We start from the raw sequence: 23,071 nt of genomic DNA on the forward strand, positions 1-23,071 counted from the left end.
TAAGTTAGGTTTTAGGAGACGTTCTCTTCCCTCCACTGAAAGGGAAACCAGACTTGCCAGGTCTGCATATCCCAACAATTTAAGTGATTTGCACAACTCATCAACCGACAATTAACTCCCACTATTTTTAAAATTAAAGCTCAAAATCATGCCATGGACTTCCAACCTCAGGTCTCTACGTTACAGACTTTCCCTTAATCTGTATCGTAATGAAGAGGAAACTGAGGAAATGAAGAGGAAGTGGAGAGCTGAACATCACACTAGGAAAAGGCATAAAACATATATGTTTATAACATAAAACACTGACATAACAAGTAAAGGGCATTTGTGAAGAAGTACCATTTTCTCCCACACCTTTCTAAGCTTCAATTCACCCAAAACCATCTTGAGCCAAAGCACAACATTCTCATTTATCACATTTCGTCACCTTACCAAAAGTCTCGCTGGTAGAAATTTTACCATTCTCGTGATCCTCACGCAGCCCCTTATTACTTACGACAGAAAAGCCAAATCAGGAGTAGCTCAGGATATGGAAATAGCTGAGGAACCCGAGCCAGCAATAACCAGCAACAGGCACAGAACTGACCTCTGTGGGACGTCATTTATCTTGACAGTTACCACACTGTGTTCTTACAGCAGGAACTTGTCAGTCACTTAAGCTCTTTGTTGAACTGAGGCACTGGGAGAAAGGCAGGACAATCAGTGGTCCGGCACGAGATGGATTTACACTTTAGGCCACAGCACAAAAGAGAGATTTGAAATGAGCAGTTTTCATGATGAGGGAGTACAGATACTCACTTGTCTGTACGGCATCAGAGCTGAATGCCTTGCTGATCAGGGACTAAATGCTTTTAGGATCACTTTTTTATCTACTGGAGTCTAAACTGATATAAATGGTCAAGTCAGATTATTAGAACTGTTGTGTGTTTTAGAAAATACGACTGAATATAGATTTGGGAGACTGTTTTTTAATATTTATTTAGTAAAACTCACTATACAAACAAGAAGTTATCACAACAGTGTAATAGGCAGGGTTGTAGTTTCTCCTTCCTTCAAGCTGCTTCTTTGCTTCAGTAAAAACACATATATACAGTTACAACTATTTCCCTTTAAAGCACTGGGATTCATATATTAAAACATACCTGGTAAAATAAGCTTAAAATAATTTCGCATTGCTTGGAAAAAGATTTGAGTAATTTACTCTTACCAGAGTGCCATTGCTGCACAGTATTCAAAAAAATGAACAACCACTAAAATATAGAGTAAAACATTTAAAAGTACATTTATTTCAAATGTGGGCAAAATATCAATATAAAAGAAAATAGAGTATAAGAAATAAAAATAAAGTACAAAACATTTTCATCTTTGACATCCATAATTTAATAGATAGCAAGCCCTTTCATTTTTACATCCAAATTACACTTTTGGCTGAAGTACCATAATTTATTTTAAAATGCTTAAAAACGGGCTAAACATGATACCTAAACTGGGCTCTTTTAAAATGGTAGTATAATACAAAACATAGTAAATTATGTTTCAGCATAATAAAATTACACATCCTAAAAAAGATGCAGTTTATTTTTGCTTTCCTGCTTTAAACTGCTCATCATCCCTAGGAAAAAAACAGCTGGAAAACAGCATCCACAGGAAGTTCTAGTTGCTTTGTACAATGGCTGAACAGCTAGATATAAGGCTCCAAGGATTCCGAAGCAGTAAGGCATTTTCCTATCCATCAAGTAAATTTATATGTATGCTTGTTAAGGAAGAACAACTGTAAGAAAATGACTGCAAAATACAGCTTTTATAACGACACAGAGGCCTTCCTGGTCTCCCCACTGCATTTATCAAACAGGGTCCATAATTTTCCTCAGTAAAAAACTATTTTCCTCATCTGAAGTAACTCGTGACAAGCATTTTCCTTAGCGGCAATTTTTTTCCCTGCTGCTCAATATTCTATCCCTTTTCCTTTGTGATAACCCTGCCTCCCACCTCCCCTGAAGTATTTCCTATCAAAAAGTAATTCCACTTTGAATTTAAACTAGAGGTTTGGGTGTTAAACTACCCTCCTACCAAGTAAACATTATACATCCTAAAAAATTATGATTAATTTGTTCCTAATTAAAAAAACTTTTGGTAAATCACTCTTCCCTAAGCAGCAGACAGTCTTTACACAAAAAGGATATGATTCATAATCCAGTGTTTGAGTAAGTACTCCAGTCAGGACAAACTCAGCATTGTGGACATCTGGAAATATCAAAAATATAAGTTTACACCCTACATAGACATTCTGCCTCCTTCTGCAGGTGGGTCAGGAGGGGCCATTCTGGACCTTTCTGCCCTTCATGCAAAGACACGAGGGGTATTGTCCCACCACTACCAGAACCCCACTATGAGCCATCACATTTTTTTACTTGGATACAGGTAATTTTCTTCTTAGTAGCCAGTACAGTTCTGTGTTTTGAATTTAGGATGAGAATAATGTCGATAACACACTGATGTTTTAGCTTTTGCTGAGGAGTTCTTACCCTAAGTCAAGGTCTTTTCAGTTCCCTGTGCTCTGCCAGGGAGCAGGTACACAAGGAGATGGGACGGAGCATGGTCAGGACAGCTGAACCCAACTGGCCAGAGGGATATTCCACACCACAGAATGCTGTGCCCAGCATATGAACTCTGGGAGGAGTTGTCTGGGAGCCACTGATCACTGCTCAGGGATGGGATGGGCATCAGCCAGTGGGTGGTGAACAATTCTGTATTTGTGTTGTGCGGCACTTTTGTCACTAGGGGTTTATTCCCCTTTCTCTCTCCTTTTCATTAGTATTGTCATTACTATCAGTTTTAATCTATAATCAATACTATTAATTAGTATTAATAGTAATGACCATGGTGATGAATGTTATTGTCATTAGTATTAGTAGCACATTATCTTATCTTGTTTCAATTATTAAACTGTTCTATCTGAACCCATGAGGTATACTTTTTTTTTTTTTTTTAAATTCTCTTTCTCTCTAGTGTTGGGGTAGAGGGAGCCAGGGCACGTTAACTTAGTTGCCTTCTGGGCTGAAAGCACAGAACAGGTAATTTTGCCTCACATAGGACTGAAGCCCCAAGTTCAAGCCTACCCTTCCAGAGATTTACAGTGACCTCTCTCTATATATACTATTCATATATATATATATATATATATATATACTATTCAAATCACAATGAAAGCTTACACATACCTATGCCCCTTGCGAAATATTCTCGACATAAATGAAGGTCATTTTCACAGGAAATTAAGATTATCTCCGGCAAACTCTAAACGAAAGAAACTAATGGTAAGCTCAGAGGAACACAGGAAGGTATTGACAGTAAATTTTAGAAAGCAACACTCAACACACCTTATTCTGCTTATGCTCCATGAGTTTTCGAAAAGAAGGTTGTTTAGATAATACTTTTCCTCCTGCGCACTCCACAATAGCTTTCATGGTGGAAAGACTGGGACAAATTCCAGGTGTAATGTAAAAATACTTTCCCTAAAGAGAGGAAAAGAAGAACAAGAAAAAACACATTATTTTGTTAACTGATATGTGCAACACATGAAGTTTTATTGTCATGTGACTTCTCTCTTATACAAGCACGGGGCAGGCTTTGAAAGCTGGGGCTGGCTATGGGGGATTTTGGACACAGATTGATCATCTGGTCAGTTGTCCTGATGTTTTCCCCTGGAGGGGCAAACCCACAATTTTGATCAATTTGAAAAGTATAGGTGTGCCCATTTCAACAGCTGTAAAATAACCACCAGGAAATCTTCAAATGACCACTGTGGTTCCCAAAAAAACCCCAAAACCAAAAGTAAATGCATGTGGTAAGACACGTAAGAACAACAATGCTCCTTTGCTTCTTCAAGCGCAGGGACATCTCAAGTGTTACAAAAGAACTTTTACCTTTCAATTAACAGCCAATTTATTACTTCCTGACACATATTATCCTACTACTTTGCTCAGACTGCTACGGGTGATCAGATCATAAAGTAGATTATCTCTGCTTACCAGCTAGGAATAAAAAAATAGAAAAAACTTTGCTATTTACACTGCAAAATTAGGCAAAACATAGCGCTTAAACTTAATAAAAGATGTAGATTTTTACTCATTACAGGTTGAAAAAAAATACCCTTTTAAGGTGGTTTGCCTCAATAAACAGTCTGAAATTCAGTTAGGCTGAACAGTCTCTAGCAGCTCAGATCTCCAGATACCTCTCTGCACTGCAATGTAATTTTAACCTGGGGCATGAAAACATCCCAGCAAACAGCCTGGTGGATAGTGGTGTCTCCAAGAAGAATCAGATCAGAACTCCCTGAGACCGGAGCGCAAGCTCATTCTCAGACTCCCATTTTCATGGGCAAGAGCTCTGACTACCAGGCTGGTGTAAAAAAGAAAAGAGAAAAGAAAGAAGGTTCCTTCCATAGGTGACTTTTTACAAGTAACTGAGCAATGTTCTAAATTTTGTAAGGGAACAAATACTGTTAATATATTGAGCATGTTTTGTTCATACCTACAGGATCCAGTCACTTCCCTTATACCACCCCAATGATGCTTAGGCAGGAAATAGGCATAAAGTCAAAAATAAAATTTACAACAAATGCTTTCTGTTATATGCCAGTCTGTTATATTGCCTTCAGCTATAAAACCTGTGGTCCCAGTGCTGAAACAACCAGGCTGAAAAACTCCGAGTGTTTGAATGTCATGTTAAACTGCATACCTTGAACAGTGGAGCTACTTGTGCTCTCTTTAGAGACTCCTCTAAACTGAAGCAGAAAAGCACCTCAGCTTCAGCATCTCTGAGCACGAAGTTCTGCTCATCTGAAAAAGAAAGACTGAGGATTTAACACACAAAATACAAACATCCATGTGACCCAGGATGTGATCTGTGGGGGCCAGGTGGCTCTGAATGGAAAACATACTGTAATTTTAACATGATTACAATACCCCCTCTTTAATGGCTCCTTACAACGATGACCCCCAACTACCTGGAGAATTAAACTGTTTTACACTTGCATATCTAACAGTGATCACTGCACTATCAAGTCCCTTTTTCTAACTTTGGAGGAACCTGCAAACTTTCACTTGCTGAGAAACTGTCTTCAAGTCCTAACACAGTCTTCACAGAGAAATCTTTCCATTTCTTTCATTTGCCCTGTTATTCAGCCAATTTTTTCATTTTTTTTCCTTAGGGATAGAATTTCAATCTTTATCTTTCCACAAAAATCTATGTCAAACATATTTCTAAATCAAATGTAATTCAAAACCCCTAAGCTCAAAGAATAAAGGAAAAAAAATGTATTTTTATACAGGGAATAAATTGGTCCTTCCAAGGGCAATTCTGACAACCTGCAAGAGATGGTGTTAATACTCTTCTGAAAGACAAAGGGAACTAGTAGGACAATTTTTGTAAACAATTGCCATATTTTCCATCATTGTAGCACGTACAAAACTGGAGGCAGCCCATTAGCTACAAATCAACTCAATTTCAATAGACAAGTAAAGTACTTCAAGTATTAGATGAAAATAGTCATTTTAAATTCCCTGATTTTCTTCATCTTCCAAAATAGCTTTCAAATGAATTGATTTCTCAGTTCACTGGTGCTGAAGTAAGCAAATTGCCTTCTTGAGATTTATAAAAATGTTTGTGGTTTTATTAGCTAATTATCCTTAGATTTAAGTCTTTATGATGGTTAGGCAATGATGTCATATATTTTCTTCTTACAAACAAATCATATAAACAGCACAAAACGATCATACACCAAATAATCAGCTTTCAAGAAAGCTACATAATGGAACTACAGGTAAAAATCTACAAAATGACTACACAAGACAGAAGTACAAGGTTTAACAACATCTAATATTTAATCATCCTAAAGTAAACCTTTCAAGTATGTTTTTCTTTCATTTAAGGCAAAGAAACTGTATCAAATCAAATGAAAACTAAATGAAACAAAATGTTCTGTTGAAAGATAACTTGTTTAAAGAAAAAAAAAATCAAATCAATCCACAGCTTTACACAACCATAGTAACATAACCTTCTAACTCAAGAGGAATACAAACTAGCTGCTAAAATAATTATTTAAAAACGTTGCACATCATTCTTCAAGAGGTGTGAACAATGATAGAGCTGCTATAGAATTAAAATCTCTGCTTTCAGAAACTGAACTCTTTAGAAAACTGGTAGGAAACACCCAAGTCAGAAGTCAAAACAACAAAGTATATTTAAATATGTCAATGAACCCCAAGTTTACTACAGGAATTGATACTAATTTAACTTACCAACAAATTTCTGGCATTTGAAACACTCTTCTAACCACTCTGGAGTTACTATGTGCTTGACTACAGAAATTGCTGTCAGGAACTTGACAGTTCGGGTCACTTTACTGGCAATTAGATGGGTACATTTCTGGGCAGAGTCTGCTACTTCACCTCCAAGGATATACAGTTTCTGAAAGTTGTATCAAACACAAATTTAAATGAAGGAGTTGTTAAATAACTGGAGGAAAAACATAAATGCAAAATCATATCATCAAATAAAACTAAACTCCTAATGAAACAGCAAACACAGATTTCTGTATTACAGTCATTCCTTTACTAAAGCTGATTAATTTTGACAGAATTTACAGCCATTGAAAATCCAGGTATTTCCAGGCATAAACATCACCTGGCAAGACTGAAAGCTATTTCCTGCTTCTGCAGTTTTTTTATTATGGGTTGTGCTTTTTTAAAGCAAGGAAATAACTGTAAATTACAAATGAAAATCTTTTTTAAGTGAGACATGGTATTGAATTGAAGTAAGAAGAGTATTTAATAAGTTTTTTCTGTGGAAGGTGTAATAAACATTTGTTGTAGCTACAGCAAACCTAATTTTGCTAGTATTTTCTTTGAAAAGCATCTCATGCAAAACACATGTTCTTTAAATACACTAGTTCCCCACATATTTTTGATGATACTGAGCAACTAGTTCCTTGGTTTAAACTACCAAACCCAAACTATCTCATCACAGTTGCTATCTTGTCAATTAAGACAGTCATTATCTGAAGGGATAAGTAACAAAGCAAATCAGCTGGTGAGGCACATCAGATTACCACGGGTGTTAAGAGATAGAATGCTCCCTTTTTAAAAATTTCAAGAATGAAAAAATATTTGGACAGCTTTAATAACTATGCACTGTGGATTTCTGATTTTCTATGACAAACGTTTTGCACAAATAAATTAAAAAAACTCCACCAATATCTTAAAGTATAAATATTTAACATACTAGGGTGATTCTGTTACATCAGTCATTGGGAGTCCCCCGAGCCTAAGGGGTGTATTGGAAGTCCTGAGAGGCCTCTGGCAGCCCCCTTTAATGCTCTGATGATGATGAACACACAGGATAGACAGGGACAGTACTTTAAGCTTTTTTTTGCCGTGCTTGCTTTGATGGTTTGCATAAAGATGACACACAAAAGTATTACTCAGTGACTCAACCTCTCTACTGTTTATTTCCTTCAGGGCATGTATAAACACTCTGACAGTACACTGCACCCCTACAGAAGGCAAAGGCTGCTATTTCTATGTTCACCCCAAAACACTTCTACCTGTGAGTGCAAATATTGCAAGATTTCCGTTCTGATGTGCAAGGAACCCTTTGGGCACATAGATAAAAATACTGCCCCTCCATCTCAAGAAGATGAGAAGCAGCATCCAACCCCAAACTCTGCAAAATCTTGATGGCATCAGCACTGCCAGGTTTAGATTCAACTTCACAAGCCTTAAGGCTGATGTCAATTTTTTAGACTTGTGAGCCATAACTGTTACCAAAACAGATTCTCCATACAATTAACCTGGGACCAACATGAACAAATGTGAGGAGCTGACACTGGAACTTTATGGGATACACTGAAAAATATTTTCTGTCCCAAAATATTTAATATCTAGCTTCAAATGCAAACACTGAAAGGGGAAAAAAACCTCCCAAGGCCAACTACTTTAAAAAAAAAAAAAAAGTTTAAGTGTAATAAAGAAAGTATTAGATATTTCTGAGCACACCAAAGTGGTACATATTTCTAAGAAATGAAGTGGACGCAAACTCGGCCTCATTTACATCTCGTTATCTGAATGTTACATATTATTTAGAGCTAAGTTACGAGACAGCTTTATCATGGAACAGAACAAAACCTCAATAGGAACTTCTCTCACACCTGCCATAAGCTTTGTCATGAGATTTCTTTGAAGCATTTGGCACTACAGATAGCAACTCCACCAGAATAAACCTGGGTCTTATCCAGTACAATCATCACTACTTTTCTCACTTAACTCTGGTAATGAAATTTAATGATTTAAATCAAATGCAGAAAGGGCTTTCTTGCTTTTTAAAGCAATCACACAGAAAGTTAAAGCAACTAGCACAGTAGTATGAAGTAGTTAACTAAAGCAGAACAAATAAACTCACTTCACATAAACTTAGTTTAACCTCAAGCCCAGTAAATACAGGTTTTTATCCACACTAGATGGATATATGCTAATCAAGTCTTAGCAAAAATTCAACATCAATAAAAAATTATCAGATGTTTCAGTGTAGTGCACAAGAGATAAGCTTGAAAGTTACCTTAATGTACTGTTGCACTTGCATAGGTTCAAATCCTGTGAAGAGCACCATAGGTGTCAGCTCGGGGGTGAGTTTTTTAGTAGGTGGTGGTAGGTCTTCAATCCTACAAAATACAGGAAATACAGGAAAATGTGATGTTTGGGCCCAAAGCTGTGTAATTAAACTTTTGAAATCAGATAAGCACACTCCTGCCATTTTTGCCAATACAATGACCCAGATGAATGAGAATTAGGCAGGACTTTTTCTGAAGAAAAAACTACCATCCTGAGAACAGGGCAAATTCTCCTATTTCTGTTCTCTCCCAATTCTCCTACTACTTCACTCTCTAGTTATTGTTTTATTCCTGCCAGTTGAGTAGCTGGCAACATACAAAAAACACTGGTAAGTTATTTCAATGAAGCTGAAATTTCCGAGGAAAGTCAATTAAGGACTATGGGCATTGACTACTCTCTGTTCTTACCTCGCTCTTTTGGAAGACGGTTGAAGACTGGATTCATTTTGCTTTGGTTTTAAAGGCAACCTCACCCCCTGAAATCAGACCACGTGCATGTTTATATCAGAATTGAGCAGGGAAACCAACTTCTACTGTGAAAGAGAAAAGCTGTACAACCATATTCCAGACTATATTAAAGACAATTAAACAAATTAAAATGCTGTGACACATGGCACACATGCTGCTTACACAACCTGCCCTAGAGCAAAGCTGGGTGTTGACCAAAGCTTCTCCACAAACCTATGTAACCATGTAAGTGTACCCCAAACAAGATACTGTGGGACTTTTTTTCCTTTAAAGAACACTGACAAACATAAATGGAAAACCCAGTGAATTAAATGAGAAGGAGACTGAAAAGCCTGCCCATTTGTTAAAAACATGAAGACTACAATATTCTTCCTGGTGCTAAATATCATGGAATGGCAATATTCCAACAAATACTGTTTTAAACTCATGTTCCCTAACTACATAAACAGAAGCAGGATAGACACTCCCACTTCCCCAGTACCAGATCAGCCTCTAAAGCATTTGCCCAGGGTAAAGAAATACAGCTTTTAGACTCTCCTTGGCCTGAGAAACTTGAAACCACAGCTCCCAGGTGAGGAGTGTGTGACATCTATTCCTTTTTAACCTTCAAATCGACACCTGAAATTTAATTAGGGCCCAGGACCAGAAAAGACAGGCAGCATTGTTCCAGCCTTACTGTGAGGATGTTCCTTTGGGAGGAACAGGCCATAGGGGTTTGTTCCCTGCTCTCAGGGACAGGCATTTTTATGCCAGACAACTGCTAGTACAAGCAGCTGGAAAGAACAGTGCACACATCCACTTTTTGACAGACATTTCAACCATGAAAATGCAAGAGGTAGGTGGCATCAACTCTGTCTGACAAGACAGCCATCCTCACAAGAGGACCCTAAATCCCAGGACAAATAGAAATGCCTACAGTGAAGGCAATGAGGTACCTTGTCTGACACTTCCACATGCCCAGCATTTTCTATTTACAAACCATATTCTTCCTGTGCAGGCACCCTGAGGGCAGCTGGACAGGATTGTCTCCAGAAGTTCCTTTCAATCTAAGTTACAAGATTCCCACTTCACCTGGGCAAGAAGGGTCCCCATAAAGTAAATACAAAAGGGGAGGTACTAAATTAGGCATCTGACCCCTAAGGTCTCTCCTTTGGATACACAAGACAAGACATTGCCCACTACCTGGTCTGACAGATCCCCATGAAGAAGGCATGTGTACAGTTTTAAGATGAGCTCAACTGCAGTGGGGATGCAAAGGGTGGTGGTTAACAAACCCAAAACAGAGTTAGTTAAAAGCTATTTTAAATACTAATAGTGCATACTGAATCTCCTCAAGGCCTTTTTATCTTTCTTGCAACAGTAGAATGCATCCTTCTCCAGGAAAATATGAAGAGCACAAATTTTTAAAAGCATTTAGTTTTCTAAAAATTAGTTTCCTATGGGGCCACAAAACAATTCCACAGGGGTCTGTAAGAAGAACGTTTTAAACTTATGGTCAGGAACACATTAGTGGCTGTTTCTAAAGCTGACAGGTATTAAAGCAACAGTGTGCTGAATCCTCATTTAAAGCATTAGTACAAATTAAGAGTTACTAAGCACCTCTTTTCGCAAGAGTTTACAGAGTGACTGAGATACAAGTGATCCACTACACCAGAGGTGTGGGAAAATGTTTTTGTGCAATATAAAATGTTATCTGACAGTCCCCTGCCGTACAAATGAACTGAAAGTTCACCAGCCTAAACTGGAATCTACCTACATGAGGACACACTAGAAAAGTTATCAAGTATAAATCTGAAATGGGAAGAGAATTTACGATACAAAAAATGAAGTAGTTTTCTGCATATTCAGAACAGGCTGCCATTTCCACCTCATCTCTTACACTTTTCTCATGTTTTGCATGTTTCACAGATACCCTACAGGACAAAAATTAAATGTCTTGTATCTTTTTTAGGGCACAATTCTTCTTTGTTCATTTCCACTATTTCAGGATGCTTTTTAATGCATGGTGTATGCTTAAAGCCTAAAATACATGGTATATATTCCCCTGGTTTTAGTTCTTAATGTACATCAAAAAGATGACATAAAGTATGATTTAACTTACATTATCTATCCTCTTTAAAATTTAGTCAATATTTAACAAAATTCTTACTGATTTTGGGTGTTCTGTCTTAAAAAACCTTTATGTGGTCTCATTTTCACAGTGTTAGGTACTGACTCAAAAAACACTAAGCCCTTTATAGAGGTCTGATATAGAACTTGAAGAGCGAAGCACTAGCCCAAGATGTCTCAACAGCAACTTTGTTTTGTACACCCACTGCAATTTCTTAGTTCTGCAAGAGATTATTTCTCAGGTTTCTCAAAATAAAATAGAGCCAACATTAGCAGAAAGTACAACCAGGAGCTTCACTACAGGTCTGTGTAAGTCTCTCTGACATGTTGCTCACACCACATACACGTGTTCACACATTAAAAACACTAAGGAGTGATCTTATCAAAATAGCTGTGTGCATACAGTAATTCAACATACCATTAGAAGTTCTGGTGACACCTTTAATGGGACTCTCCAAGCATCTGTGGAATGGAGAACAAAAGAAAAATGAAACCGTTGCCAAGTTATTTGTAACAGAGGACACGCGCTCCTATTGATCAAACAGGCACTTATAAACACTACAGGGCCCAGGATTCTGTGACTGAAACTCTCACCCAGGAGGTTGAGCACCAGATGCTGACTGGGAGAAAGCGGATCCTGGAGGTTGAACACCGTGTAGCGGCTGTGCTGGATCTGCCGCAGCGCCTCGAAGTTTCCCAGCAGGATGTCACAGAGCCACTGCGCATTCACACACGGGATCCTCCACTCCTTGGCCTTCTCGTACTTCAACCCGTTGGGCCTTATTGTTCAGAGGTGAAGAGAAAGGGTTGTATTGCAAGGACATAGGTGAAACGGCAATTTCTAATAACAAACCTAAAATGCCAGTATTTCTATTACCTGCTCTAACTGTGACAGAGTAGACAGTCTGAAAAGTACTTTTGTTCTGTGTGCCAGAGCAAGTCATTAGAGGAGAATTTCTGCCCTAAATGGAGTCAAGTTAGACCCAGATTTACATTTTCCCTCCTCCAATATTTTAAAAAAGTACATATTTTACTTATAGTTGATGCAAGAGTCAGCATCTCTTATAAAATATTATAAAATAGCAAAGTTTGAAATTACTTTTCTTTTGCCTGTCTTCAGAAGGCCAAATTTATCAGACAGCACGTTGTAATTTAGTTCAATAAACAACATCACTAAGCTTATTGCTATCATATTGCAGAACTGACTAAAATCAACACACTTAAAATGAGCTGTAGCCACCACCTGACATGCAGACAAGCACTGCCTGTCTGTGAGAAGGTGAGCACTGTTGATGAAGCACTTACTCTTTGCAGATGAGAACTGTATTGCTGCGACACAGATAGCCCGTGTACTTGGCACCTGCTAGGTAGGCCATCAGCTTGAGGTCATCTCTGTCACTGTCAACAAATCCTGTCACAGAGATTATCTGCAGACAGAAAGAGACTGTTATAAGTACCTGAACAAGGATAGTACTTACAGAACACTCCTGTGGAAATGATTTTTCCATTACTAACATTGTTACATTACAGTGAATTAAGTGTGGTGCATCAGCATATACTGTATACAAACTGCACAATTTAAAAGTGATTTATTTACACTTTAAAATTTCAGGTTTCTAGCACTAGTGCTGACTCAGGAAGAATAATTTCTGTTTTTCTGGTCATGTTTTCCTCATTTACAGAGACTACAGTTTTTTTATGAAAGAGCTCAGAGCTAATTTGCTTCTCACGTGTCTCACTTCTTCCTTCTGCTGCTGTTTATATTCAGGCAGACAGAGAAATGCTTACACTTACTTGCTCTACTCTACTTTTTAAAATCTCCTAGAAGCTGTGCTTTACTCTGCCATGAAGCCAAATAAACTGTGCCAGCTGATCATAGGTGGTGAACTGTAACTCCACATCTTCCATTATTTTTAATCTTGCCAGGTTTCCATTGTCACAATTCTCTCCTTTTCTTTAGGAAAAGGCAACAATAATTTTGTTTAAATTATGTTTATTACATTACATATTATATTTACTACTAACCACTGTGTTCACATGCATGTTGTTATATTCTAATTTTCCCAAATCTTTACTTCTTTTTATGTCTTTCCAAAAAGGTTACCATCCCATATGTCTGCATCAGTACAAAGAAACCCAATGCCAAGACATATTTTGGGCACCTTGTTTTATACAGCACAGTGCACTTTAAGATGCATCTGAATGAACGAAAGTTTTTCAACCCTACAAAATTCCACTTCCCCAGTTCTCCTCATTGCACAGGCTACTGGAAGTGTGGCCTCCTATTCTCTGATTAGCAGCACGGGCTTCCTTTTTTGATATTTGCTAAGCATTGGCCCAGAAAAATAAAAAACCCTCAAAAAACCCTCTCAAAATATTGGGTTATGGGACAGGCAGCACATACTGTTAGATGTGCTGTTAGTAAACAGCTATGCAGTTTGGATTCCTGCCACCTTGCTACGTGCCACTCATGCAATCTTTGCCCCTCAGTGTCTGAGAGTAACTCACAAAGGCAGGTGTTACCCCCTCCCCACCCTGAGCTCAATGAGACTGGCAAAGCACTCAAATCACCTGGCAGCACAAACCACACCAACACAGCACCTGGAGATTAACAGAAGCTTTTCTTCCAAGGCAAAATAAATGTGTATTTTGCTTTGAGTGAGCAGGTTCTAGCTCTGTTTTAGAACTGCTCATGTAATGAAGCAGGCAATGAAGCAAGTGTTCTTTAGAAGTAAGCTTTTCCTTCTTACATGTTGAGAGCATGGCTTTCCTCCCGGTGGAAATGCCACTGGGAAATGAAGGGCTCGATGAGGTGGGACCATCTTCTTCTTCTTCAAGATTGAGTTCAGCCAATGTGCTGTAATACATCTCTTCCTTTCCCTTAAAGCCTGTGAATGCACAAACAGCTTTTAAAACCCAAAACACACATTCACTTTACTTTACACTTATTTTACAACTCAAAGCTTTGATTTTAACTGTTTGCTCTCCTCTACCTTTTCAGGATCCCCCTTCTCAGAGGGTCTTTTTTAGTGGAATAAGTTTGCTACATTCACTACAAAAGTCTGTACACCAAAACCCACAAATCACAAAAAAGCACGTAAAGAAAAACTTTTAACTTCGTACTTGAAATCTAAGCATGAAGCACACAGAGAATTTTATTACTTTCCAGCAATAAAATGAAAGCATGTTCCAATACAGGTTACCAGTTTGCTTACCTGAGCATACATGTTACTGACTTGGCTTTCACACAGAAGGTGAGTACATCTGCTTGTGAGAGTAGGGTCCACTGTCCCACCATGGGCTTGGATGATCTGGCAAGAGAGCAAACCCAGAACTTCTAATGTATAACAATTTTTAAATTACCTTAAGAAACAAAAAGTCTGAAATGAAAGTCTACTCTTTAGGACACTGCCACCATTAGCACCATTTCACTGAAGAGTTACCCCCCAAAACTATCTTAAGAACATTTTTGGAAACAAAAAACAAAATTAAATATGCAGCTTTTCTCTGAACAAAAAGTCTATTTTTTAGAATAAATGGAGAAAAAAACAAAATAAAGATTTATAAACAAACAAAAAGTCTCACTTTTTTATTTTTTGCAGTATAACTATTAAACAATTTTTCATGAACTATTCATTTCTATCTCAGCAATAAACACAAGTGCTGTTAAAAATGTCAACAGCTTACTTGATTATGCAAAATTGTAGGGAAAATTCAACTATAAAATCCATCAGAAGTTTCTGAAGAACATCAAAGTCCTCTTATTTAGGAAAGGATACAATCAGATTTTTCTGAAAAATAGAAGTTGGCAAAAAAATAGAAACACTCTATTCTTCCATTGTATTCACTCAGGTGGATACCTCATAGGCTAATAAATGCCAAAATTATACGCAAAAAAGAGTCTTTTTACACAATGAAGTTAAAGACAGATAGTGATGCTATATTACATTTGCTGAATTACAGCTGCCTGATTAAAAGCGTAACTAACTGGGAAATAATTAAGGTTGAAACTTATTTAACTCATGTTCTGACTGAAGATTTAATTCAACCTAAAGGCTGCACACCTAAAGCATTTTTATTACTTTTTCTGGTCAGCAGCAGTTGAAAAATGGATTTTAGATTGTAACAGAAGAATTACACCAAAGGGTGCCTAAAGAAAAGTGAAGAGTGCTGACCTACTTCCAGTGATATCTTTTCAAATCTACGTACTATGACATTATGTTATAGTTTTTTTAAAAATACAGGAGAATCTTACCCGTTTCCAGGTTGCTAACAGCTGTTTGTCAGACATCTGTTCTGGGTAATCAGCAATTGCAAAGACACAGCCCAGTAGGAAATAATCTTCTGGAACTGGAATAGTTTGGCACATAAAAGAACAAACAATTAAATACTTGTAAGTCTGAAGAGTTCATCTCAGAACATATTTGCTACACTAAGCTTTTCCTATTACTAGATTATAAACTTCGTTCAATTTTAAAGTGCACTTCCTTGAAAAAAGTAGGACCCCACATTTCAAAGCTGAAAGCCTTAAAGGCACAGTTCAGCCCGGGGATTGATTTTATTCTGGGTATTTTTTTTTTTGCCTGGATGAAGGGGGGCTAAAGGGGAAGAAGGAAGGGTCACCAAAAGGAGAACATAAGACAACTTCCTCGTTCACAAAGATTAGCTATGAATAGCCAAAATAATAAAAAATATTTCAGTTCTACCAGCGTGGACAGAATTAAAAGCAAGGTGTGACAACTTTCTGACACTGAAGCTTCATTAATATACTAGTACTTTCAAAATTTTACCTCTCTTTTGATATACTGTTTGAAAGTTCTCCCCCTTCCTCTCTTCCAAATGAAAAAAACATTCAAAACAATTATGGTGTGCACACACTAACATTGCACTGGTAGTGTAATTTATGTGCTTGTGGCATCAGGTACGTATCTGAAAAGAGGACGTTCTCAGTGCTCTCATGCTTTTCAGATTGCCAGATCATCCTTAGTTATTACTTAAGTATTAAAAATTAGTAAACCCAGTTCTGAGCCCGGAATGGCATTCCTTACAATCCCATCCTGCAAACACAGCGCTACTTTTTGACATTCTAGCCCACATCATGTCCTTAGCCACTTTTTTCCAGGATCAGAAGGCAACAATTACTAACTCTCCACTGCTGGATCGTGCCCAAAAAGCGGTTGCTGCTGCAGTTGTTGCTGTTGCTGCTGGTGGTGTTGTGGCTGCTGGGCTGGAAGCTGATGCTGTAGTGCTTGAGGTGTCTGCGTCAAGTGCTGTGCAGCCTGGTTCTGCATCTGCTGTTGCTGATGCTGTTGGTGCAGTCGCTGTAAGTGCTGCTGCTGCAGTTGCTGCTGCTGATGTTGCAGCTGTTGCTGTTGCAGCTGCTGCTGCTGCAGGTTCTGCTGCTGCAGCTGTTGCAGCTGTTGCTGCTGCTGCTGCAGCTGTTGCAGCTGCTGTTGCAGCACATGCTGCTGCTGGAACTGGAGCTGCTGCGGAGGGCGGTGCAGCGGCTGCTGCGCGTGGAGCGGCTGCTGCGGGAACTGGAGCTGCTGCTGGGAGAACTGGTGCTGCTGATGGACTTGCTGCTGCTGGGGAAACTGGTGAGGCTGCTGCTGCTGCTGGAAAGACTGCTGGGGGATCTGGGGTTGCTGCTGCTGCTGCTGCTGCTGGAGCTGCATGAGTTGCTGAGGTTGAAGGTGTAAAAGAGGATGGTGCTGTTGCTGCTGTGCTTGATGTGACTGCTGCAATAAATGTGTCTCTGGTGTTAGTTTCACTTGACTAAACAGCACCACATTTGGATGTCCCTGTTGGCTATGATTTACTTGTTGTTCTAAACTTTTTGTAGGTGCTGAAAGTGATTGTAATATCTAGAAAAACAAAGATTAGTTTTGTGACCTTTTGGTTGTCATTCAGTTTTAAAACTATTTAAAGAACTACTGGGAAAATACAATTCCTAAAGCAAATGATCCCTATGCTTAAATACTTTGGGAATTAAACACAAATCTTTGACTGCTAATAGCAAAATTAAAAGACAGGACTTACACGAAGAAAAGCATGGAGCTGCAAGTGGCTCCTAATAAAAGGCAATGCCTGTTTTAGCAAAATTTAAGATTCAAACCCATCCCTGTAGCATTGATGATTTCTTCAACAGCATTGTGAATCTTAACACTTATAGGAATAATTATACTGATCAACTGTAATATTAATTAAAAAAAACTAGTCTATTAAGAATTTAGTTCTACAGTCTTATTTTCACTTAAAAATTGTTAATGATGCCTCCATTAATTACTGCTGTTTTGAACTAATTCAGGACTATATGGCTTTTTAAGCAGAATTCCAAAAAACAAAGAAAAACATTGATCTGCTGAGCACTAATGTTTCTTGGGGAAAAAAAAAGAACCTAACCTACCCATACTTCAGAATAATAGATTTTAGGTTCATATAGAGTGCTGAAGTAATCTGGAATTTAATTCAATTTTTAGATGTACAACTCACTATTAAAAGAGAAATCATTTCACACTAAGAAGACACAAATTACCAAGTGAATTCCTAAAGAATCAGAAAAGGGAAACTTAGGCTAAGTTCTAATAGATTAGGATGAGTGCTACATATTTATTAAAATATTTTAATATAAACTACCTATTAGAAATGAGAAGGAGCGACAGGAAATTGTAGACTTGCCATTCATAAAGCCTTTTAAAAATGAAATCAGCTTTGGTGAATCCCATTTCAACATACACAGTGTCACCTTCAGCAACGTGCATGTGTGAGAGAGGTATCAAAACCCATCACTAAAACACAAAGCCAATTAGCTGGATCCTCTCAACAAGATGTCCATCAACTCTCCACCAGAGGTGGCTCAAGTGTTTTTACAATGAACATTAAAATATCTCAGGTGTCATCCAGAGTAATTCTGATGTGGTTGGTACAGCACACACGTAGAACCACGATTATCAATGCATTGCCCACCACTCATGTCCTGACAGTGTAAGCATTCATTAACTAAAAATAACATTCAAAAAAAAAAAGAATGTTTCCATGGCATGGTATGAGGTGCTCTTCTCCACTAAAAGTCCCAAAAGTCAAAATTACAGAAGCTTCGGGACATTCAATTCAAAATAAAGGGATAAAACTTTAAAAAGTATCCTAGGGCTATATTCAGAAAATAACTTTGTATCTGCAAAATGCCTTATTATTACAGATCTTGCCATTCTGCAGAAATTTGAGGTTCAAATTAACCACTAACTTTCCAAGAATGTGCACTGAGACTCGCATTCACGCAGGACAGAGGACAAGGGAAGTTATAGGGCAAAAAGGACTGGTAATTCCTCCCTCTAGGAAGCTGATCCAGAACTGTAAGATGCAAAGCCTTTCTCCAGGTGCTGGAGCTGGCACGGTGACCTCCACAGCAGCCTGATACAGTACTTGCTACAAAGCCCTTGCACACCAGAGTCCAACTGCTACTCCAACAGTTGGAGAACAGAGTGTAACCAAACCACAACCAACTGCCCTGGAGCTCTGTAAATACCACTGACAGAGAAACACTTGCAAAGGGACATCACCAAAGTCTGTTTGATAGCACAGTGACTAGGCTGTAGATGTGGTACTCAATGCTGGCGGTTCTGCTCAGCCCATGCCCAGAAGTCTCAGCCCTTAAACAATTCCAGGCAATAAGACTTAAAATAAAGCCTGTACTTCCACTTCATATTCAGAAATCATACAGACAGCAAAGGACCAACATTTCTGAGGGACTCCACACCCCGTGTTTCAGTACTGGCTGGAAGCCACTGTACTACTCAGGCACCTTTCAGAGTTTTACCATCAGGTGAATATGCAAAGAAAGGCACCCATGCAATTGCTTTAATGTCTAACATTTACCAGCACTTACTTTTCTCATGCTCCCTTCCCATAAACATCTAAGGATTTCAATGCTGCAAGTGCAGCATGCTCACTTGCTTTTTTATTTCCTTCTGGAAATAAATTCAATACAAGAGCTGCAGTTATTTCAATACACAAGTGGCACAAGACGGTGTAAGTGAGGACTTCTGCATCATAATCCTGGCTATACTATATAACAACTTACTGATGCCCAGAGAACAACAGTCTAGAACTGAATCTACTCTGGGAACAACCAATTTCACAGTTTTAAGTGTTTATAGCACAAATAATTCCTTGAACTGACTGAAAACCTTGAAGGGTATGAAACCAGGTTTCCTGAACTAGCAAAGTAATTCTGAATTAACACTTTTTTCTTTTTGTTCTTACCAAGAAATCATTACTGAAACTCTAAGCTATTCTGTAGTTAAACGCAGCTTTACTCTTCCAAACATTTTCTCCAACTGCATTCTCACTTCTGTTAAACTGCTAGGAATGAAGTTACTTATTATGGGGAAGTTACGAATTTGGCTACAACTCCAGTACTTTGGGTTCTTAAGTTTTAACTATGGACACTTTAAGAACTATAAAAGGAAACGAAAGTTCTTGGATACGATAGCTCCTAAGAAAAAGTCCAATAGCTTATAAATGAAAAATCCAACACTTACATGTGCTACATTTGATGGTCTATTAATCTGCTGAATATCAGCACTATTAGTAATGTTCCTTAACGTCCGCACGGCTGGACTCCACGTGGCCATCATTTCCTGTCGGTCGGAACTTTGGGCACCTTGTACTGAAGCCATGAGGTTGCCCCTCATATCTGGAGGCAAAATGTTACCTGGCACTGGTGGGACATTGGCACACAAATTAATTAACCCGGAGTCTTTCCCTTGAGGCAACCTACGCTTTGCTGCAGATGCCTGTGGGACTTCAGCTGGTGTCCAATTCAAATTCCTCTCTTGCTTTTCTGGAGAGGAATCTGAAGAATCATCAAACATCAGTTCCCCTTTTGCCTTGTCAGCAGTAGTAGGTTTTGGTGAGAAAGCTTGATCACCCAAAGGTGATCCTTCTCGAGAAGATGCTGGGCTTGATAGTTTTTCATCAGTGCTAGCTTCATTTTGGGAGTCTTGTTCTTCATTTTCTGCTTCTTCCTCCTCTTCTTCCTCCTCCTCTTCTTCCTCTTCATATATAATCAAACGAGGATGATAAGGAGTCTCTTCTTTTTTACCCTTATCAGCTATAGAATCCAGTACCCAGTCTGGGGTCACAATTTTAATGCTGTCCCGTTTATAAGCACATTCATATTTTTCCTGAGGGGAAAAAAAAAAAAAAAAAGATTTTATTTAAAGAGAAAAAAATCCAAATAACTTTTTTTGAGTGCAGGGCTAGAGCATAGAGAGGGAGATCACAAAAGGCTGTCCAAAAACAGAGAATGATCTCCCCCAGATCAAACACTACACTACTGTGCAGAATCACAAATTCTAAGAGATTAAAACAAAATTCTCCACATTTACGGTATAAAGGACTCAGAAGGCACAACTGCAGAAGGGGATGTCTTCACTTGCACAATTGTTCTCTAACCCAGTCACCAAAAGGTTTGAAAATAATGAAATTTGGTTCTGAAAAATCATCTAGAACTCCTGCAGCTAGGAACATCAACAGTCAATACTAAAATGCAGGTGATTTTAGGTGGACATTACGGTGAGTTTAAACAGAGTTTATACTTACATTTTGTCCACTAAAATAAAACAAAGCAAAACAAAACAAAACAAAACCCAAACAAAGTGTATCCAGGGAGAAAGTCAGAATTTAATAATAGAGACAAATATTTACAAGGTGGTCACTGAAAAAACAATGCATTTCAACAGGAATACAAATCAGTCAGGTATTTCCCATACACCTTCTCACAAGCTGCAAAGAGTAATGTTGCCCTCAAAGACAAAGTTACACTTCTGTCCAAATATCACCTAAATCAATTTCAGTGCAAGGTTATGATGTTGACAAACTAGAAAATTTTATCCCTCCCTCCTTCCTTCTCATTTCATCATTTGAAGATATATACAAATCTTACGGAATCAGTGTTGTATTTCTTTGAACATCTTTTTGATGGAAACTTCTCACATATATCAAAACAGCAAGGGAAAAAAAGGAAAACTTTCTTTAGAAAATTTGAAACTAATTTCAGGATCTAATATTTAGAAGTCATTGAACTGGGATTTTCTTTGTATGTCAAACAATATAAATTAACAACAAGCACATTCAGAGAAAACTTATTTAATTTAATGATTCTCTAGAGTTATTTCCTACAATGAAACTGTCATTCATACCCCATAAAGAGATTAGAGATGAAATTGAGTTTGCTTGCCGACACGTGTTTTTATTCATTCTTTGTGGTGAGAATTATTAACAATCTTGTTTTATCATCTTGTGTCTAGTCAAAGCAATCATTTAAGTTTTCCCAGTGACAAAACTGTTCTCGATACAAACTGCAGCAGATTCCCTTGTAGTAGTGTGTCACAGCAGCAGGACTAGAAGCACTTTAAGTAACCGTCCCATAAAATTGTTTCCATTCAACGATTATGTGAATTAAAATATTTTTATCCTACAGATAGGAAATGCTAGTTCATAATAAGCTAATAGAGACAACTAGGGTGGTGTTCAATACACCCCTCTAAACAGTCCACAGGAAAAAGATTATGTGCTTAAAAAAAATCAAAACAACCCACACACACATCCACCACAAAAGCCCCAACCCTACAAAGGCCCTTACATTTTAAAGAAGCAAGCATTTCCCACGTCCACACTTTCTCTTCTCCCAGTGCCAGCCTGTTTTATTCTAATACATTTCCCTATGTGTGCACACAGAAATTTACTGTCATTCTACTAGCCACATGTTTTTGTCTTAGATAGTTTACATTAACTCCAAAATATTAAAAGGGTCATTGGTGGGACAATAATATACTCAATTTGTATGAAACAACATCAGGAACTTGACAAAGTTTTACAGATATAGGTAAGGAGGTACAGAACCTGATCTTAGAGTTACTCATATTCAAGTAACTAAACTGTGTCACACCCCTTCCACTGATACAAAATTTAAAGAAAAGGTGATGGAAATGTGCTCATGCTCTTAAAGGACAAAAGGTAAAACACAAAACCCAAAGCTTGCTCCATGCACCAGATGAACGAAAAGCATCCATGCAACCATTTGTAAGTGAGCTTCCATTCTCTTTAAATATTTTCAGTCTCTGAACTAACACACTAAATCAATTACAAGTATATTTGTTCCTCAGGAAGAGGAATACCTGAACACTTCATGAAGTTTGAGTGAACTATTTACAACCAAAGCATTACTGGCATTGTAGCACAGGAGGCTGGTCTGATGTGCTCAATGCTGCCTTTAGCCAGTTACCTGATCTTTCTGATTCAGTTTCTCATCCTGCAAAAAGACAGCAGCATTTGACTCCCTACCTGGGAATAAGAAGTCAAATGATGATACTTAAACTAGAGGAAGCTGTGGACTCCCCCAAGGGTAGAGAGGCCTTACAGAGATCTGGATAGACCAGAGAGCTGGGCAATCACCAACCACAGGGAATTTAACAGGAACAAGCATCAGATCCTGCACCTGGGATGGCATAACCCTGGTTTCAGGAACAAAGTGGGAGAGAAGAGTCTAGAGAACAGCCCTGCAGAAAGGCATCCAGGGGGTTGGGTTGGTGGTTGAGTATGAGCCAGCAGTGTGCCTTGGCAGGAGAAGTGGGACAACTCTGTCCTGGGTGCATCAAGCACAGCACTGCAGCTGGCTGAGGGAGGCATCGTCCTGGCATGCTCTGTGCTGGTGGAGCACACAATGATAAACACAAAAAAAATCCTGTTCCTCCTTCTGCTCTCTTCATTCCTTTCTCCCTCTTATAACACTGAAATGCATTCTATGCAATTTTGTCCTTCATT

General features: G+C 38.3%; 1 protein-coding gene across 1 annotated transcript in view; it reads right to left on the reverse strand.

The window, feature by feature from the left end:
• Nucleotides 1–982: 982 nt before the first annotated feature.
• The window catches only part of PAXIP1 (PAX interacting protein 1), a 34,575-nt gene continuing 12,486 nt past the window's right edge, over nucleotides 983–23,071 (reverse strand). Inside the window, exons 6-21 of the mRNA XM_027879779.1 lie at nucleotides 19,786–20,430; nucleotides 16,392–17,109; nucleotides 15,501–15,595; nucleotides 14,461–14,556; nucleotides 13,996–14,133; nucleotides 12,551–12,672; nucleotides 11,840–12,024; nucleotides 11,664–11,707; nucleotides 9,077–9,144; nucleotides 8,617–8,719; nucleotides 6,303–6,471; nucleotides 4,741–4,841; nucleotides 3,381–3,515; nucleotides 3,222–3,297; nucleotides 2,184–2,244; nucleotides 983–1,748 (exon numbers count right to left, since the gene is read on the reverse strand). Of these exons, the coding sequence (XP_027735580.1) occupies nucleotides 1,733–1,748; nucleotides 2,184–2,244; nucleotides 3,222–3,297; nucleotides 3,381–3,515; nucleotides 4,741–4,841; nucleotides 6,303–6,471; nucleotides 8,617–8,719; nucleotides 9,077–9,144; nucleotides 11,664–11,707; nucleotides 11,840–12,024; nucleotides 12,551–12,672; nucleotides 13,996–14,133; nucleotides 14,461–14,556; nucleotides 15,501–15,595; nucleotides 16,392–17,109; nucleotides 19,786–20,430 (2,772 nt within the window). The 3' untranslated portion in view covers nucleotides 983–1,732. The remainder of the gene's footprint in view (nucleotides 1,749–2,183; nucleotides 2,245–3,221; nucleotides 3,298–3,380; nucleotides 3,516–4,740; nucleotides 4,842–6,302; nucleotides 6,472–8,616; nucleotides 8,720–9,076; nucleotides 9,145–11,663; nucleotides 11,708–11,839; nucleotides 12,025–12,550; nucleotides 12,673–13,995; nucleotides 14,134–14,460; nucleotides 14,557–15,500; nucleotides 15,596–16,391; nucleotides 17,110–19,785; nucleotides 20,431–23,071) is intronic.

Source organism: Empidonax traillii, unplaced genomic scaffold (assembly GCF_003031625.1).
Source record: "Empidonax traillii isolate 1590-97213 ecotype Southwest subspecies unplaced genomic scaffold, ASM303162v1 scaffold58:size1836614, whole genome shotgun sequence".
NCBI classification, from domain to species: domain Eukaryota; kingdom Metazoa; phylum Chordata; class Aves; order Passeriformes; family Tyrannidae; genus Empidonax; species Empidonax traillii.